General features: G+C 59.6%; 1 protein-coding gene across 1 annotated transcript; it reads left to right on the top strand.

Annotated features, from left to right (window-relative positions):
• Nucleotides 1-1,060: 1,060 nt before the first annotated feature.
• On the top strand, nt 1,061-16,642 carry PROM2 (prominin 2). The gene is given in 25 exon segments (XM_082356204.1): nt 1,061-1,454; nt 2,121-2,170; nt 2,616-2,818; nt 2,914-3,034; nt 3,331-3,394; nt 3,619-3,708; nt 3,994-4,193; nt 4,590-4,664; nt 5,469-5,532; nt 5,774-5,868; nt 5,870-5,934; nt 6,252-6,404; nt 7,390-7,513; nt 8,064-8,155; nt 8,283-8,367; nt 10,461-10,607; nt 11,093-11,164; nt 11,905-11,997; nt 12,133-12,186; nt 12,484-12,564; nt 12,788-12,856; nt 13,619-13,708; nt 13,935-14,041; nt 14,393-14,463; nt 14,658-16,642. Coding segments are annotated over 24 exon segments (2,502 nt in total). The 5' UTR covers nt 1,061-1,210; the 3' UTR covers nt 14,457-14,463; nt 14,658-16,642.
• The last annotated feature ends 2,282 nt before the right edge of the window (nt 16,643-18,924 follow it).

The raw sequence follows: 18,924 nt of genomic DNA, 5'->3' as shown, positions 1-18,924 counted from the left end.
ACAGCCCAGTATGTGAGATGGTCATTTCACCAATTTTTTCACGGTAGTGCCATCGGGGCTGCTTCCGGTATCATGAATAATGCTGCCAGGAACATCTTCCATCCATTTAGCAATATTTCCCCCGACTGCTCAGCTACAGGCACCCTCTGGGTACTGGGCTTACAGCCACTGACAAAACAGAGGCCTGTGCAGACACATCTGTGGGCATATTCTTTTTTTTTTTTTCTTCTTTTTTTTTTTAACATCTTTATTGGAGTAGAATTGCTTTACAATGGTGTGTTAGTTTCTGCTGTATAACAAAGTGAATCAGCTATACATATACATATGTTCCCATATCTCTTCCCTCTTGCGTATCCCTCCCTCCCTCCCACCCTCCCTATCCCACCCCTCTAGGTGGTCACAAATCACCAAGCTGATATCCCTGTGCTATGCGGCTGCTTCCCACTAGCTATCGATTTTACATTTGGTAGTGTCTGTATGTCCATGCCACTCTCTCACTTCATCTCTGGGCATATTCCTGATAGTTCTTTCAGCTGATGACTGGATGGGACATTGCTGGGCACAGCTTTGCTGGGATTCACTCTCCCAAAGGATTGTGCCCGTCTCAGTGGCCCCTCAGAGAGCCGCTCTGGACAAAGCCCTGTGGCCTCTGTGCTCCAGAATGACCTGGCACGGGCACAGGCATGACCCCAGGAAACAGAGCAGGCCCCAGAGGGAGCTGGGGGAGGAGCTTGGTTCCTGGGCCTGGCGGCTGGTCTTGCCGCACTCTGGGCCAGACCTTCACGGGGTGGTTGTTTTCCCAGGCCCCAGATTTGACGGCTGCGTCTGGGCGCAGGGTGTAATAGCTGAAATTGGGTCATCCTAGATAACCCAGAGATACTGAGGTGCCTTCCCCACCCAGCTCCGGAGGCAGCCCTCCCAGGAGCACCTGGGGAGGGAAGAGGGCGCCCAGGCTCCCACCCCAGGCCGCTGGGAGCGGGTCCGGACCAGGCCCTGCCCCCCACCCCCCAAACCCCACCCCCAGCCCAGGCCTCCGCCCCTGCCCCGGCCGCGCTCCGGGCGGGTGCCCAGGTAGCCCAAACCTGTCGGGCCGGTTTCGAGAGCAGCGGGACGGAGGCTGGTGAAGGATGCACGGCTTGCCCCGTGCGCGGCCCGCACTCTCGGCCGCCTGAGCCCCGTCCGCCCGGCCCGCAGCCCACCGGCCGACCCCATGGTGCGTGCGCCCGGCCTCCTGGCGGCCCTGCTGGGCCTGGGGCTGGCCCTGGCCCTGGCCCTAAGGCGGGCGGGCGCGGCGGACTGCGGGGCCCTCGGCCCGGCGGAGCGCCTGGCGTTCGCCCCGGCGGCCAAGACCCGCTGGCTGGCCCCTCGCGTCCGCGCGCCGGGGCCCCTGGACCCCCTCTACGGCACCGTGCGCCGCTTCCTCTCCGTGGTGCAGCTGAACCCCCTTCCCGCCGGTGAGTGCGCCCCTCCCCCGGGCGGGCCTCGGCGGGTATTAGGTCCCCACTCTGCACCCTAATCTCCTCTCCACCAAGGGGCGCACCCACCGTCGGCAGGCACTTGGAGGGCAGGGTCCGCAGCACTCCCCGCCCCATCTTCCTCCCCAGAAGGCCCGGCCACCCAGGGCATCACCTTCCTGTGTGACCTTGGACAAGCCCCTTTTCCTCTCTGAGCCGCGGTTTCTCTGTCCTAAGGTAGAGGAAGTTACAGTCAAAGTTCTCCAAGAGCTGGTTGAGCTTTTTCTCTGGGTCTGGTGGCGCCGTGGTGGTTGTGAGGACCGGGAGGGGCGGCAGGACAGCTCCCAGCCTGTCCCCTGCCTCTTAGGGGAAGGGCTGCTGCTAGGCCAGGCCCCTTCGCTGCTTTTAACCGGGCTGCCGGCTTCCCCGCTGCAGGGCCTACCTGGGGGGCCCAGGAGGAGGGGTGAGCCAGGCCTCCCTGCAGACACAGCCTCCTGTAGCCCGGCTGAGGCACAGGGGCTCCGGGCTGTGGTGACACCGCCTTCTCCGAGGGTGCCGAGGTGGTGGGAGGACCCCCTTCGGAGAGCCCACCTTTGCCTGGCAGCGGGGGTGGACACAGGGGCAGGGCAGTCGCCGCCCCCAGACCCAGCTTGACTCTTTTCCTAGAGCTGATAAAGGCCTTGCTGAATGAGCCATCCTCCGTGAAGGCAGATGAGGTGAGCAGTGGGGGCGCTGCCGGGGGAGGGCGTTCAGGGGTGAGCACGAGGGGCCAAAGAAGGAGAAGGGCCTCCTGGGCTCAGCCCACCTTGCTGGGTGTGCCCCAGGGTGGGGTTTCTGGCATCCCTTCCCCTTTTCCGTGAGCACTGCAGTCCTCCGCGGACCTGGTTTCTAACCACGGCTCTGCCCTTCAGCGGCTGTGGGGTTTGCAGGGAGCCCTCGCCTCCCTGGACTTCAGTTCCCTTGTTTGTAGGATGGTAAATAACACTGAGGACACGGTGCCCCTCACAAGAGTTAAAGGAGATGCGAGATGTGTGCATAGTGCCCCCGCCGCCCCGCCCCCGCGTGTGCCTCCCTCCGCTCGGGTTTCCCTCTGGAGTCAGGTGGGAGGGGGCTGGGATGGGAGGGTCAGGACAGCCCCTCACGCCTTGCTGCCCTGCCCAGGTGGTGCGGTATGAGGCAGGCTACGTGGTGTGTGCCGTGATCACCGGCCTCTACCTCCTGGTGGTACCCACCGCTGGGCTCTGCTTCTGTTGCTGCCGCTGCCGCCGGCGCTGTGGGGGCCGAGTGAAGATGGAGCACAAGACAATGGCCTGCGAGCGAGGCACCCTCGTGGCCTTCCTGCTGCTGACCACCCTCGTGCTGCTGTGAGGGGCGCCCAGCTCAGGCGGGAGGCGTGGGCCGAGGCCCAAGGTGCCCACGGGCATCCAGCCAGCCCCTTCCTCTTCCCCCATCCCTGCAGGATCGGCGTGGTCACTGCCTTTGTCACCAACCAGCGCACGCATGAGCAGATGGGCCCCAGTGCCAAGGCCCTGCCGGAGACTCTGCTCAGCCTCCGGGGTCTGGTCTCCGATGTCCCCCAGGTGAGCACCAAGTAACCCCGCACATGCCCCCCATGAGCACCAGCCATGGGCAGGACAGAGCAGGGTAGGTCCTGCAAATTCGTGCATAGCCTGCAAATTAGAGAGGGTGCCCCTTCCAGCACGCACCTGACTGCCCCCTGCTGGAGAGTCACTGTAATCCATGACAGCACCCATGGTATTCTCAGGACGGAGGCCCAGTTGTGGTGGGTAGTGGGGGAATGAGGGCTGGGGAAGGGACGGGAGCCGGGGCGTCCAGTGACAGGAAAGAGCAGCCTCACGGCCCTGTGTTTGCCTAGGAGCTGCAGGCCATGGCACAGCAGTTTTCCCTTCCTCAGGAGCAAGTCTTGGAGGAACTGGATGGTGAGGGTTCCAGCTCAGGCCTGCCTTGGGGAGGCCTCTCATCCCCTCATCCCGGGCTCCACCTGGGCACACCCTCGCAGAGGCGGGGATAGGGTCCAGCTGGGGAGCACGGCGGCCACTCTGCCGCAAGACCACCCTCCGGAACCCAGGGGAGGAGGATGGTTGGGCGGGGAGGCCCCTAGTCTCCTGGGGGCCAGCCCTGCAGACTGCCTTGTGCTCTCCAGGTGTCAGCAGGAGCATTGGGAACGTGATCCACACCCAGCTCAAGAGCACCGTGTATGAGGTCCTGGCCTCCGTGCTCAGCCTGGGCCAGAGTGAGTGTCGCTGGGGGGCAGGCCCCGCCCTCGCCCAGCCCTGCATTTCTTACACTAAGTCAGCGGTCCCCACCCCTGACTTTCTCACGGCTTTATCCTAGGATCCCTTCTGGCACCTTTGCCCACTCCTGGCTTAACGTGCCCCAGGGCAGTTTCCATTATAACTACAAAGATTAAGGACCACCAGTCCCTTGGGTTTGGGAGGGAAAGATGTTCTGCCTCCTGCAAGGTCTCCGAGGATGCTGCAGCAGTGGAGACCACTCAGTCCAAATGTGGGTCTCGCAGCCCTGCAGGTCTCCGTGGACCAGCTCCGAGCCCTGAACGCCACCTCCACGGAACTTCAGGAGGGGCAGCAGGCCCTGGCGCCGGCTGTCCAGGGGCACCGGGAGCGCCTCCTGGCCCTGCTGCAGGAGCCCGGCTGCCGGGGCTGTGCAGAGGCCCTGGACAGAGCCCACGCCTTGGAGCTGGGAGCCGACTTCAGCCAGGTGCAGGCCCAGGACTGAGGCCTCTTGGGGCGAAAGGGGCTGCTCTGCCCGCGGCTCCAGGAATCCCTGGGCAGCCTCTGTTCCGGGTGTTTCCTGAAGCGGACTCCTGGTCCCTTTCCCTGGGCTGCCCCTCCCCTCTCCACGCACCCAGGGTTAATGATGGTCATCCTGGCAGTGGGGTGAGAGCTTCCCTGGGCCACGCGCTGTGCCGTGAGCCTCATGTGACTTCGCTTCTTGAGTTCTCACTGCCACGCAGGGCCTTCGGGGCTGTGGTGGTCCCCATCTCGCACGCGAGGACACCGAGTATTCAGAGGCCTCTGCCCCCATCCTTCCCCAAGGACCCCTCCCAGGCCTCTCCGAGGACTGTGTCATAACAACCCCCTCAAACCATTTCAGGTGCCCTCTGTGGACGACGCCCTGCAGCGGCTGAAAGGTGTCCCAGAGGCCAACTTCTCCAGCATGGTCCAGGAGGTGAGTGCCTGCCCCAGTCTACCTGACTTCTTCGCAGCCTGGCTGGGAACTCAAATGTGAGGGGCCTCAGTTTTTCTCTTTTGGGGGTGGGAACCCAGTTGAACCTAAGACTTGGGTCACATCAGGGCCTCACCTACCACGTGGCACCCTGGGCTGGAGGCTCGCGATGCTGGTCCTTGTGTGCACGGGGTCTGGTGGGGGAGGCGGGCCTGGAGCTCAGAAGGAAGAGCTAGTACCCTCAGTGGGTGGGGTCTTGGGATGGCCAAGGAGCGAGCACGCAAGCTGAGCCCCAGACGACAGGCGGGCTCTCCTGGGTGGAGACGGGCTGTGGGGGAAGGTGCAGCATGAGTCAGCACCTGTGACCCGGGGCCTGGAAAATGCCGGGGTTGGGGAAACGGTGAGTCAGTCGTGCTGGGTAACTAGAGCAGAATGTTCCAGGAGGAGGGAAATGGGGCCTGAGGCTGGAAGAATAGACTGGAGCTGGACTTTAGGGAAATAGACCTGGCGGTCCTGTGCAGAGCGGCTGGGAGAGATAAGAGGATGGCTAGGGGTCTACTGCAATAGTCTAAGCAAGAGGGGTGGGGACAGAAAGGAGCAATGTTTGGGGGAATTGAGTCAGGCTAGGCCGAGGGAGGGGAGAAGAAGGCATTGACCAAGAGAGCAAAGGGAAGCCTGTTTCTTGATTTCCTGGGCTGGGAGCACCGAGGGGGGATGCTCTCCCACTGGACCTGGTGATGCAGGGGTCCCCCAAGCTAGGACACCCGGGCGGAGAGCAGGAGGCACAGCTGCATTTGGTTCCGGCAGGAGAACAGTACCTTCAACGCCCTCCCGGCTCTGGCTGCCTTGCAGACGGCCGACGTGATCAGAGGTGAGGCCCTGCCCGGGGGCCAGGCTGGCTGTCTAGGATGCCCCCCCACCCACCCCTACCAACGAGGCTCGTTGAGAGAGGGGTGGGGTAGTGGGGGGGGGGTGGAGGCTGTCCTCCTGGCGGGGCCTGGACAGAGAGCAAACCACCTCTGTGCGTCTCAGATGTTCTTTCTGTCCATCCGTCTCCTCCCTGGGCCCCTGGGGGTCTTCCCCATCCCGTAAGCCCCTGCTGCTTTGGGCAGAGCTGAAGAAGGTGGTGGCCCAGCAGCCTAGAGAGCTGAGGACACTGGTCGAAGCATTCCCAGGCTGGGAGGCGGCTGCTCGCTGGAGCCAAGCACCTGGAGGAGATGGAACAGAGCAGCCGCCCCTACCTGAAGGAGGTGCAGAGATACGAGAAATACAGGTGCCTGGGAACCCGTGGGGGCGGGTGGGATGGGCAGCTCAGCTCCTCAGCCACCCTGGAACCAATTTCCAGCCCTCATCAACCCTCCTTATACTAAGTCTCCGCCTCCATTTAAGCCAAGACCCCTCACTCGTTGGGCCTCCGTGTCCCCACCTTGGCTGTGTGCCCTGGGGATCTGAGCCTGGGGACCCTATAGGAAGTCACACTTCTGAAGCCTCAGCCTTGGGGTAGTGGCCCCACCCAGCCCTAGGTCCTCCACCAGCCCCTCCTGTGCCCACTACTGCCCTTTCCGTGACGTCCCACCTTCTCTGTGGCAGGTGGATTGTGGGCTGCGTGCTGTGCTCTGTGGTCCTGCTTGTGGTGGTCTGTAACCTGCTGGGCCTCAACCTGGGCATCTGGGGGCTCTGTAACAGGGAAGACCCCAGCCACTCGGAAGCCAAGGGCGAGGCTGGAGCCCGCTTCCTCATGGTGTAAGAAGGGCTGGGGAGAGGGGGAGGGTCTCTCCCCCCGCCCCCGGGCTGGCACATTCCTCTCATGCCCATGGGCAGCGTCTGGTGTAGCTGCAGGAGCGAGTCCTGGGGATCAAGAGACTGAGCTCTGGTCTGGCTCTGGGCTGACTTGCTGGGTGGCCCTGGGCAAATTATAACCCAACTGGGCCTCAGTGTCCTCGTTTGTATAAAAGGGCTGGCCTAGAGCAGGAATGCAAATAAGAAGCACTTCCCCTTCCCACGCCAGTGGCAACTTTAATAATTAATAGGCACCTTTTCTCTCTGAGCCCAGATACAGCCTCAGAATCCTGCTTAACCCAGTGTCCAGGCAGCACTACCATTAGGAGGTGGCACCAGAGCTAGAATCTGTTTGCCAGCCCTGAACTAGATAGTCTCTACGGCCAGGGCTGCCACATTCAGTTGTGCAGGAGGGTCACTGTATAAAGGTGCCTGGCCAAAGGGGTGAGCGAAATCCAGCCCATGTTTCACTCTCCAAGCCTCAAATCCTGGCATGGGGCCATGCCTGTCTCACAAAGAAGCCTTGGTCAGTGGCACAGGTCCTATTCAGATGCTGTAGGTTGCTGCCTCTGCTGGTGGGTCATGGCTGGCCATGCCAGGTGGCCCTGTTGAGGCTGAGCTCTGGAGCTGGTCACCTCCATGTATCCTCGGCCCAGAGGCCGGCAGCCCTGGCTCTTTGAGCAAAACAGCTGCGCTCTCCTCTAGGCTGCCAGGGCCAGCCAGGGCACCAGCGGTAGATGGGGAGGGGGGAGGAGGAGGTGGGGGCAGTGAGCAGTTCTGAGTCCTCTCTCCTGCCCTGGAGGCTCAGTCCTCCGGCTCCCCTCCCCGAAGGGCTCTGCCCCGGGGCTGACTCACTGACCACGCTGGCCCTGGGATGGAGATGGGGATGGAGGGCATGGTCCAGGGCATCCTCCCTCCTGTCTCAACCCTGTCCCTCCGCCTTCCCCAGGGGTGTGGGCTTCAGCTTCCTCTTCGCTGCGCCCCTCATCCTCCTTGTCTTCGCCACCTTCCTGGTGGGTGGCAACGTGCAGACCCTGGTGTGCCGGAGCTGGGAGAGCGGGGAGCTATATGAGGTGGGCCTGCCCCGCTCTGGGGCCCAGAGGGACGTGGAGAGAGATGTGGGCAGAGCAGGAGGCTTAGAAGGAAGCAGGAGCCCGAGGGGTTAAAAGGGAGAGAGAGACAGGAGGAATGATGGAGACGGCTAAGGAAAGAGATGGAAAAGCACCAGTGAGAGAAAAGAGCCAGTGAGTCCCCGGAAGGCTGCCCAGGCCCCAGGCAGGGACCTCGAAGGATGGCACCCAGACCTGAGCCCCTCTGCCCTCCTAACACTGAGTCTGGGAATTGGGGATCCTTGTTCCCTATCACATTGAGCAGGTGAGCCGAGATGCTGGCCTGGATCCTCTGCTGAAGACCAGGCCGGCCACCCTCCTGGAGATTCATGGGGAGGGTCCCTGCCAGGATTTAGGGCCCAGGAGTGATCTGAGTTAGAGGCAGGTGTGGGCTGGAGTCACAGGGTTGTGGTCTCTGCTGTGCCAGGGCGGCGTGGGACTAGGCCCTGGGAAGCTGGGTGGCCTTGCCCCCTGCTCCCCGCTCCAGGCCCGTTCCTCTGTGCCCCATCCCCAGTTTGCAGACACCCCGGGGAACTTGCCGTCATCCATGAACTTGTCCCAACTTCTGGGCCTGAAGAAGAAACTCAGCGTCCTCCTGGCCTATCAGTGAGCGGGAAGCCTGGGCTGGGGGACGGGGTGTGAGGAGGTGCTGAGGTGGGCATCCCTTTAGGATGACGTCAGCCCCCACCTGCCCTCCCTCCTCTCATCTCTGATGCCTGTCGTTCCTCCCCAGGCAGTGCAAGCAAGGGGCTGCGCTCTGGACGGTCCTGCAGCTCAATGACTCCTATGACCTGGAGAAGCACCTGGATATCAGCCAGGTGAGAGAACCTTCTGGAACACAGTGGGGAGCCCTCCTGCAGATCCCCCCTCTTCTGGTCTTGCCTTGCTGGAGGGACCATCTCCTTGAACCCAAGAAGTCTGCAAGAGCAGTTGAGGCGCCTCAGGGGCAGAGGACCCAGGTGCAAGCTCAGGACCTGGCCCAGGGCTAGAGCCCAGGGCAGCTTCCAGAGTGTGTGGGTGAGTGCGTGAATGCCTGGAGGCTCTGACCAGCTTTCAGCACTGTGCTCCCGGAAGAACCGGACACAGGAGCGGCTGAGGCCGGACGGGGCGGTGACGGTGAGTGAGAGGACTAGGCTGTGTGTCCTGACTGAGGACAGGCGTTGATTTGGATGCTCCAGCTGGGAGCGGGGAGGTTGGCGAGGGGGTGTGACAGTGAAAACGACGATGATGAAGTTGGGTACCACTGGAGGAGGGCTCCCACAGCCTGTGCCCTAACCACTGGGCTTTGCCAGAACTTGGTATGTAGAACTGGAGAACTTTACTCACACTGGCAAGAGACAGTTCTAGAACAAAGAAAAGGAGGTGCTCCTTCATGAGAGGAGACGTACTTTGAGAATGTGGTTCTCCTGAGGGTGCACAGAAGCTGTAAAACACCCCCTCCTTTCCTCTCTTCACGCCTAAATGAGGTGGGAGGAGAGCTGCCTTGGCCCCCAGGGCCCCCCGGGAGCCCTTCCCAAGCATATCCTGGGAAAACTACACTTCGCCCACCTGCTTCTCCCCCCACCCCTCCTAAACTGCTAACTCCTGATTCTGCCTTGTCTCCAGAAACCTTCCGACTCCTCTTGAACCCACCACCTGCTCCTAGTCTGCAGGGTAGCTTAGCCAAGTGGTCCAGAGTTCAGTCCCAACTCCATGCCTTAAACTATAGCCTAGGGCAGTTTCCTTAATGCCGTAGCCGTCTCCTCTTTCAGTGTCTCTAATCAGAGGAGAGGTCCACTGAGCAGGCACTGTCCTGGTGCAAGGCCACAGGGTGAAGGCTGGCCGCGGAGGGCTGCAGCAGGGGGCCTGAGCAGAGGGGAGGCCCTGTGCTCTGCTGGCTGAAAGGGGAGGGCTCTCAGCCCTGGTCCAGGGAAGGGAGGGGTCCAGGTCACAGAAGAGTCTGGACAGATAGGGCTTCAGGTCCAGAGGGACTGGGCAGTCCTTGGGGGCCATCTGGCAACAAACCAAATGTGACCTTAGGAGAACTTGTCCTCGAAGGAGATAATAGTGAGCTGATGATGCAGAGATAATTAAGACAAGGTGTGCTTTCCCGGGCACCAGGAGGGCTCTGCCCGCCTTGAGACATCTCCTTTACCTGTGTGTTACTGGTGCCTGAAATGCTGCTCTGAGACCCCTGCCTCTGAGAGGATGGGCCTTTTCTCCCTGGGGAAGGCACTGTGCGGGGTGGCGAGAGGTGAGCTGAGCGGGGCTCCATCCTCTGACGTTCTTCCCTGTCTTCAGCCTCTCACCTGTGAAACACTGGGGCTGAATTTCATGCCCTTTAAATCTCTCCCAGCAATGGTTGGAAAATGTCGAGTCCCTTTTTAAACTGTGCTCTGTCTTAGAAATATGATTGTGTCTATTCACTCATTCATTCATTCACTCATTTTTACACATTCAACAAATTTGTACGGCACCCACCACACATGAGCCTCTGGTCTAGACGCTGAGCGTTTGGTACAGAGTGGGCAGATAAGGTGCCATTCTCATGGAGCTGATGGCAGTAAACTAGTACCCAGATAAGTAAATAGCGCACAGGTGCTGTGAAGACCTTAACACGAGGTGATGTGATAAAGATGGGCCGGGGAAGCTATTTTTCTTCTGGGTGGCCTGGGAAGGTCTGTGCTGCTCTCCAGTAGCCAGATAGGTGCTGGAGGAGAGCTGGGTCTTGCTGGGGGTAAGGTGGAGTTGCGGATGGGTGGGGAGCAGAGGCCTGCTGGGAGCCTGTGTGGGGCTGGGAGTGTCCAGGGTAGGGGCCCTGGATACCCAGAAGGAGGGCCCTGAGGGCCTGCTGACCCCTCACCTAGGATAGCAGCTCTGGGGTCCTGGCTCAGCCACTGAGCACGGCCCCACCCTGCTCCCTCCCTCCCAGTACACTGCCAAGCTGCAGCAGGAGTTGCAGAAACTCAAAGTGGACGTGAAGAATCTGGACCTGCTGAGCCCAGCCGCCCGCCAGGACCTGGAGGCCCTGCAGAGCAGTGGGCTCGAGAGCATCCACTACCCAGGCTTCCTTGTTGAGGTCAGCAGTGGGCACCTCAGGCCAGACCACGGCAGAGCAGAGGGGCCCGCAGAGGAGCTGGGGGTCGGGGAGCTGTCTCACCTTGTCTTGGCCCTCCACTGTCCCTGGACTCCTCCACATGTCCCTGGGGCCTCTTCTGCTGGGGATGTCTCCAGACCATGTGCCCCAGGTGCCAGCCCCTGGGCTGGGCGAGAATGAGTGTGTCTCCACCCAACAGCGTGTGTTGCTGTCCATGGTCCTGAACCCACTGCTGTGCCGAATGCTGGTGGGACGTCACCTCTCCGTTGGGTTACACCAGAGGGCGCCTCATTTTTTTTTCTTTCCTAATGGAAAATATCTCATGTTTCACAATTTCAGGTCAAACCCACTGTGACTGATGTGTCACAATAGACTTAGCTGGTGTGGGTGCTTTTGAAAAGACTGGGAATTCTGGGGCTGGGGGAGCCGGGGTTCATCCCCTCTTGGCCTCTCCTGTCCGTCTCCAGATTCAGAAGCCTGTGGTGAACATCAGCGTGGAGAAGCTGGCCCAGGAGCTGGAGAGACTGTCCCAGACCCAAGTGAGAAGGGAGCAGAGACCCCACTTGGCAGGCCGGAGCCAGAGGCCTGGGAGGGGGGACGGGGTGGGAGTCCCTGGATTGGGGAGGGGACTGAGGGTTCCTGCCACCGAGGGCTGAGACTCTGGACCCCCGGCTGGGATGAAGGGTTCTGTAGCATCAGTTCTGGCTCAAGCTCTACCACCAACTGGCTGTGTGGCCTTGGGCAAATCATTCCTCATCTCTGGGCCTCAGTGTCTTCATCTCTAAAGTGGATTATCACCCACCTCAGATCAGATGACTTCAGATGTGGTCTGACATCACACAGCTGGGCAAGCATTGCTAGGTGCACACCGCTTGTGGAATCTGCTGGGACAGATGCTGTGAGGACAGCCCGATGGATCAGATATCATGACAGTTGCCTCTAGAAGCTTAAAATGTACTGGAGAAAGTAGCAGTTTGTATTTACAAATATAGAGAGTTTAAAAAGTTCTCTTCAAGACATCTCATAGACACCCCTCCCCTACCCCCCACGATGCTCAGAGCAAGCTAGGGCTGGACTTGGAACTTGGGCTCAGGCCCCCAAACCCAGATCTGGCCAAGGAACTTAAGGAGGCCTCAGTTTTCTGCCTCTGAGCCCAACCTCCGATTCCAGCACTCTCCACATCCCTCCAGTATGTCTGGTCGAACAGTTTGGTGAAGGACGTGTCGGCAAAGGCTGTCTCGGCCCGGGCAGAGTGCCATTCTGATCTGTTTCCCCTCAGGGCAATACTGTGCTGGGGCAGCAGCTGCAGAAGGAGGCCCAGGGGCTCAGAAACCTCCATCAGGAGAAGCTCCTCCTCCAGCAGAGCCTTGTGGTAAGTCTGCAGGCTCAAGGAGTCTGGGACCTGGAGAGGAGATGCAGGGAGGGGGCAAGGAAGAGGAGAGGGATGCTGGGAACCCTCCCTCCTACCAGTTCTGTCCCCTGACCAGCCCTGCTCTCTTTTTCACAGGCTAAGCTCAACCTCAGTGTCCATGCCCTGGCATCCTCTGCCCCACTTCTCCAGGTGGCTGCTGGGGATGGATGGGGGGGGGGGTGGAGCAGGTGGGCAGCAGAGGGAGGAAGGACGTGCGGGCCCAGCTGGCTTGGGACCTCGCCTGCTCTGCCCAGTCCCCCTGGAAGTTGAGGGTGGGGTGGGAAGGGTGGGTGAGCAGATCCTTGAGGACCACCATATTTGGCCTCTGTCCTTAGGGCCTAACACCGCCCATCCCAAGGTGAGTACGTTGTGTGTCGCACGTTGAGTTAATGAATGGATGAGTGCATGAGCAGCTGTTCCCTGACTGAGCTCTCTCCTCTCCCCCAGCCGGAGACCTCAAATGTCCTGGACAGAGTCACTCACCTGGAAGGAGAGCTGCCTACCTGGGCCACCCGTATCCTGAAGAATGTGAGTGGGAGGATGGGGCAGGGGTGGGGGGGCGGCTTCAGAGTCAGAGGTGAGTTGAAGGGTTCAGGCTCACAGGGCTCCCACCCCAGGATTGCCCAGCCCTGCCCCCTCACCGTGGCTCGCAGGAAACCCAGCTCGGCCTGTCCTGATGGTGCCAGGCATGGGGGACAGGGCTGCTGGCCCTGGGACTTCGACCAGCCCAGGGCTCCTCTCTTTCCTGCAGGAAAGTGAGTGTTTCCTGACCCGGGAGATGGGCTACTTCTCCCAGTACGTGGCCTGGGTGAGAGAGGAGGTGAGTGGGGGGCTCAGACCCTCCTGGCCTCAGGCGAGCTTCCAGCGGTACCAGCTGTTCAACCTCCTTTGCCCCCCGAGAGCCCCTGGGGGTGCCCTAGGCCTTCAGGATTGAACCCAAACTCCCAAACCTGGCATCTGGCTGGCTGGGTTCTGTCCATCCCCCAACCTCTGCCATAGCCCTTCTCTGAGGCCTGAGCGTGGACCGGGCTGGCTGTGGCTCTCTAGGACATGCTGTCCACACCTGGCCCCCCGCCCTTCCTGGTGCTGGTCCCCTCGCCTAGCCTGTCTGAGGCCCACCCTGCCCTCGAAGTCCACCTCCTCCTGCGGGCCCTTGCTGATCACAGCCTCTGCGGGCTGTCTCCCACCCACAATGGACCGGCAGGGGTCTCGCTTAACCCTGAGTGTGTCTGTACATGCGTGTGCGAGTATGTGTGTGTGCAAGTATGTGCTTGTGTGCAGTGCATTGTGTGTGTGCACACGTGTCGCCTCCCAGTGAGAGTGTGACTTAGAGAACAGCTCTGGGCACACAGTAGGGGCTTAACCCAGGCTGGTGAACGGGGTCGGAAGGGCAGGAGGTGAGCGATGAGCTGATGGCAGCGTGTCCTCCCCTCTCTGTGTTGCCACATCCGTGTGTCTGTGTTCGGCTGTGCAGTGGCTCCCCGCTGTGTCCCTGGGCCTGTCTGTGTCCCTGTCAGCCTCTCTCTGAGCACCTGTGGGTCTGGGTGTGTCTGCATGTACCTGCCTCATGTTGACACCGCAGGTGACTCAGCGCATCGCCACCTGCCAGCCCCTCTCCGGAGCGCTGGACAACGGCCGTGTGATCCTGTGTGACATGGCGGCTGATCCCTGGGTGAGTGCCCCCCAGCCCATCAGGGCTCGTGGACGTGGAGGCCCCCATGGGAGGGGCAGCGTGAGCGGGGCCCTGCCCCGGGCCTGCACCCTCGTCCTTTCCCTCAGCTCTGAGAATGCGTCCCCGTGGCCCACACTGAGTCAGCGGGGGGACTGGGGGTGCAGAGCGGGGTGGGAAAACGCCAGTGCCCAGGCACGGTGCGCTGACCTCGCCGCCTCTGCTGCAGAACGCCTTCTGGTTCTGCCTGGGCTGGTGCGCCTTCCTCCTGATTCCCAGCATCATCTTTGCTGTCAAGACCTCCAAATACTTCCGTCCCATCCGGAAGCGCCTCAGGTGAGGAGGCTGCCAGGCCTGTGGGGTGCCGCAGGGGCCCAGGAAGGAGCCCTTCCAGCTGCTGGGCCCGGCCCCTGCTGCACCCCCTCTTGAGACCTGCAGGCAGGGGAGGCTTACGCCCAACCCTGAAGAGTCACACAATCTGAGGCGCTCCAGGGCCAGAAAGTTCTTCCGTGTGTCTGCCCCGAATCCTTCTTGCTGCAGCACATCCACCAGACCTAGCTTTGGGGCACTCCTGCTACCCCTGAAGAGCTTCTGAGGCAGGAGATTCCGGGCTCTGGGCTTGTTCCTGTGGCGGGGCTCAGGGTCTGGCCTGGGGGCCTCACTCCCTCGTTCCCTGCGATGCTGTAGCTCCGCCAGCTCTGAGGAGACTCAGCTCTTCCACATCCCGCGGGTCACCTCCCTGAAGCTGTAGGACCCCAGTGAGTGAGCTTCCCCCCGCTTAATTCCTTGGTGCCCAAGGGTGGGGCTGAGAAGGGAAGGGAAGGGTTTGGGATCTGGGGTCTCCAGGGCCCAGGAGGGCAGGAGGGTTCTGGGACTTGGCTGGGACCGATGGGCCTGAGCTCAGCTCCCCCTCCCTCCCCCTCCCCCTCCCCTGTTTGTTCTTAATCCACAGCAGGGATACGGCCGCAAGGTGATGCCCGGGGCTGCCTGCCTTCCCTGCCGACTTGGCCTGGACCAGAGGATTGCTGTCGCTTTTGCCACCAGAGCCCAGGCTGGCATCCAGGCCTGGATTGCCCCCCAATTCCAGTTCCCTGAGCCCATCTTGCTACTCCCTTTGCACCCCTTTCTGCTCACGACCCCTTCATTCACGCTCAAAAACACACTTACCTTCTGTTGGATCTCAGAGCCAACAGGTTCCTCCAGGTGTGTCTCCCTCACCCTCCTTGCCGCAAGATATTAGCTCCAGGACGGGCCTGTTCTCCGCCTAGTGGAGCCTCCTCAGCCCCTGGGGTAGGACAGAGGCCCTGCCCAGCCCCACTCTGTCCCATCTGCCCCCCCCACCCCGCCCATGCCTCCCACACCTCTCCAAGCTCCTTGCCCCTTTTCCTCCTCTCCTCTGACATCCCACTTGCCCCACTTCACTCTGTCCCCTCCCCAGCCCTCACTTCCTCCCCCCAGGGAAGCCCTTTCCCCACTTTGTCCCCTCTTTACCTTTTGCCACTACCTGTCGGCCACAGGGACCCCTCCTGCCCAACCACACTAGTCAGGTAAAGCCACCAAGCAGGCCAGGGGCCACCATGGCCTGGGCCTGGGCCGGCTGCAGGCTCTGCCTCGTGGCCCCTGAGCCCTCCACTGCTCAGGGGGCAGGACCCTCCACAGACCCCGGCCTGGATGTCTGGCCCCCAGGGGATGTGGGAGGCCCGTGTGAAGGCTGAGCCCCCCGTCTGCACCTTGGGCTGGAAGTCACACTGCTGTCCCGTGGCTCCTCTCTGAGCACTGACTCCCTAAGGAGGGACCTGGGATGTGGGCTGGAGCGGGGGCTCCCGCTCGCCTCCCCAGAAGGTATCCTCTTCGACAGTCGCCACCCAGCTTTCCCAGGAGAGATCTGGTGGCCACAAGAGGATTTTGCACTGTGGCCCTTCTTCAATCCTATGCCCGTGACTGGGTATCACCCCTGGTCCATCCCTGTGCCCTCCCTGCGTGCTGGACCCTGAGTTCCAGAAATGGGGAAGAGGAGGGGAGAGAAGAAGAGGTGGATAGGACCTCGGATCCATTAAAGTGTTCTCACTTGGCTAAGTCTTGGCCTTGGATCTTTCAGCTCTCCCAGGCTAGGGCCCTGGATGTGGTTGGTGCTTAGTGAGTGAGTGTGGAGAGGAGAATCCAAGGGCTTCTCTGACCACAGGCATCCAGGGGTCACCCCAGCAATCAGCAGGTGGGGAGTGGGGCCCACACTGGGAGCAGGCAGACCTGGGTTCACACCTGGCTCTAACGTTTGGTAACCAGGGCACCTTGAACATGGTCCGTGGGTCCCCTAGACCTCAGTTTTTCCACCTATAAAATGGGGAAAATAGTCATAGCCGCCTCCTAGGGTTGTGAATAATGTGACAATGTGTGGGAATGCCTTGGCAGGGGCCTGGCACAAAACAAATACTCAAATGCTGCTTTTTTTTTTTTTTTTTGCCATGACTTCTCTGGGCCAGGGGCAGAGCTGGGTCTGGGCAGATTTAAGCGAAGAGGGAGATGGGTCCCTGTTCAAAGGAGCAAAGCCCTTCAAGATTAGAGTCTGCTGAGTTTCAGAGGGTGTCTACGCTTAGTTGCATCTTGCAAACCAGCAACAAATTTGCTACTAGAAATTGGGATGGTGCCTACACAATGTATTGTCACTATTGCAAGCACACTGTCAGACCAGCATCCTTGAATGTAGCACAGTCGCCTCTTTTGGGCTTTTCCCAGAGGATTCTTGGCTTGCTTTTCATCTGTTGCCCTGTGTGGGGAACTGTAGCACCCTGCATTTTAAGAATGAGATTGATGGGATAAAAATAGAACTAGAAAATGATTAAAAAATCATTTCTAGTTCTCTATCAAAATTGCCTGTCTTATCTTTTATGTATTTGAGCAAACTCAGTATAGTTATTTTAAAGTTCAATAACTCCCTAATATGGAGCCTCTGTGAGTCTGTTTCCAGTGTCTGTTGTTTCTCTTGGTTTTTGTTAGTATTGTCTCGTCTCCTCGCATACTTGGCAAAAATTGAGTGCCACACATTTTATATGAAAACCTGTAGAAATAACTTGAGGCACAGAATGAAATCACCTTGCTCCATGAGGATTATGTTTACCTCGGGCAGATGCCTTGGGATCCTGCAAACCAGGTTGTTTTACTTTACTTTCAGGGACTGAGATGATTTGCAGTCCCTTGGAGCACTTGTCTATTTCTAGTTCATTCATATTCTGGGGGTGAAACCCTCTGGGGTCCCAACCCAAAGCATGAAAGATTTGCCGGGTACCCCCTGCTCTTGGTGGGCCTAGTTTTGACCTCCTTAGTCCCAGAGGCTGTTAACAGCTCTGCCCAGCACCTTTGCAGTATCTTCTGGGATCAGCAGACCCCCTAGGGAGAAAGTAACCCCAGCTGCCAGCACACATCTCCGGGTTTCCTTCTCTTCCCAGATCTTGGCCCTGTGATTTTTTTACTGCCTTGTTTGCTCCCTGATACCCCTGAATCAAACTTTAAAAAATATATTTTTTGAGCAGCTTTTAGTTGTCCTCAGTTGGGAATTTAGTCCAAATTACCTAGTCCAGCATGATCAGAAGTTAATAGTCCTAAAAAAATTAACTGATTTTCCCCCTGTGAATTGGAAAAGGCTGCCACTCATTGAATTTAGTATCCAGAAACCTTGGCCTAGGGCATTGCACATGGACTTTTCAAAGGAGCTCAGTTCAGAGCATCAATGTGGGCTCTGGTAACCTGGGGGGTGGGGGGTGGCACTCAGCAGGTGACAGACAGAAATAGCCACAGAGAGAAGTATATTACATATTTTCCCAGTTGTAAAATGCTGAGATCCTACAATGCTCATCCTACTTTATGTGTGAAACAAAGCCCCTTCGAGGTCACAGTCTCATCTGTTCTTACGACATTCCCTGAAGCAGGTGGGGACCGTCATCCCTGTTTCACGGTTGAGCAGATGAAGCTCTGAGAAGCTCTGTGGCTGATTCAAGGTCCCATAAGTTGAAGCCCCGCCAGGGCTTGATTCAGATGCCCTGACCCGGGTGGCCCTGGAGGTTTCCTCCTGGGCACGCTGTCAGCCCGCGTTCCCTGTGGGTGTGTGGGAGGGAGGCTCCGTCTCCCAGGAGATGTGATCCAAGTGTCCTTGCTGTCCCTGTGGCAGGAGGGATGACAGATTGGAGGCCCTGGGAGTTCTGCCAGCCTGGCCATCCCAGAGCAAAGGCCATGAGCAACGAGTGGCAGATTCTGCCAGAGAAATGCTACATGGGCCAGGGTGTCAGGTCCCGGGTGGCTGGCCAGTGTAGTTCCGTCTGGCTCCAGGTGTGCAAAGGAAGGGCCATACGGCTAGGGGCCTGCTCAGGCTACCTGAGGGGACAGAGTTTCATTTATTGAGCTCTGAGTATAAATTGGGAAGTGTGCTAAGCGCTCACATGTATTAGCTACAAGATAGACACTGTTATTTACCTATTTATGGTTGAGAAAACTAAGGCACAGGACTGGACGTGGGCTGAGTAGAAAGGGCACAACTTACCCCAAAGAATCAACTGATAATGGTGGCAACTTTATAACTCAGGTGATACCTGAATTCTCTGGGTGGTCAAGGTCAGTGTCCCTCTTACCCCCCTGGACCCAGGGCCTGTGCTCTGAGCTCCTAGTGCCCTGTCTCTCCAGACCTGAATGCAGGGACTGAACCAGGAGGCTGGTGGCCAGCCTGGGCCACACCCCAGGAACGCTGGAATGAAGCCTCTTCTCCATGGCCCCTAATCCTTCCTTACACTTCACGGATGTGCGGATGTGCTACCCCTGGAGCAGTTAGCAGTTACCCATCTTACAAACACTGAGCACTGCAGCACCGGGGGAGGGGAAGGCAGGGTGTGCACAGAGATGACCCCACCCGGCCTCTGACTTCTGCCCGCCAACGATGCACAATTTCAGCAGCCCGAGCTCTCACCATACTGAGGGTACCCAGGAGTCAGGCTTTGAGGTTGGGGGAGAGATTTGGGGGAGGTGAGATGAGCCCAAGGGGAGGGGTGGGGAACCCTCCCTTCGCATCAAGCCAGAAGGAAGGGGCTTTAAAGAAAGACTTCAGAGCCTTCCAGGTGTCCCCTGCAGTTTGAGAAATCCAGCAGACACGTCCCAGCCCCACCTGCGAGGTCTAGAGCGCAAGAGACAGGCTGGCTGCTTTGCCGGCAGAGCCAGGAAGAGGGCTGCTGGCCCAG

Source organism: Balaenoptera borealis (genome assembly GCF_965194805.1).
Source record: "Balaenoptera borealis genome assembly, chromosome: 15".
NCBI classification, from domain to species: Eukaryota; Metazoa; Chordata; class Mammalia; order Artiodactyla; family Balaenopteridae; genus Balaenoptera; species Balaenoptera borealis.
The sequence above is the reverse complement of the archived record's forward strand: the minus strand, read 5'-3'. Positions and strand labels throughout refer to the sequence as shown.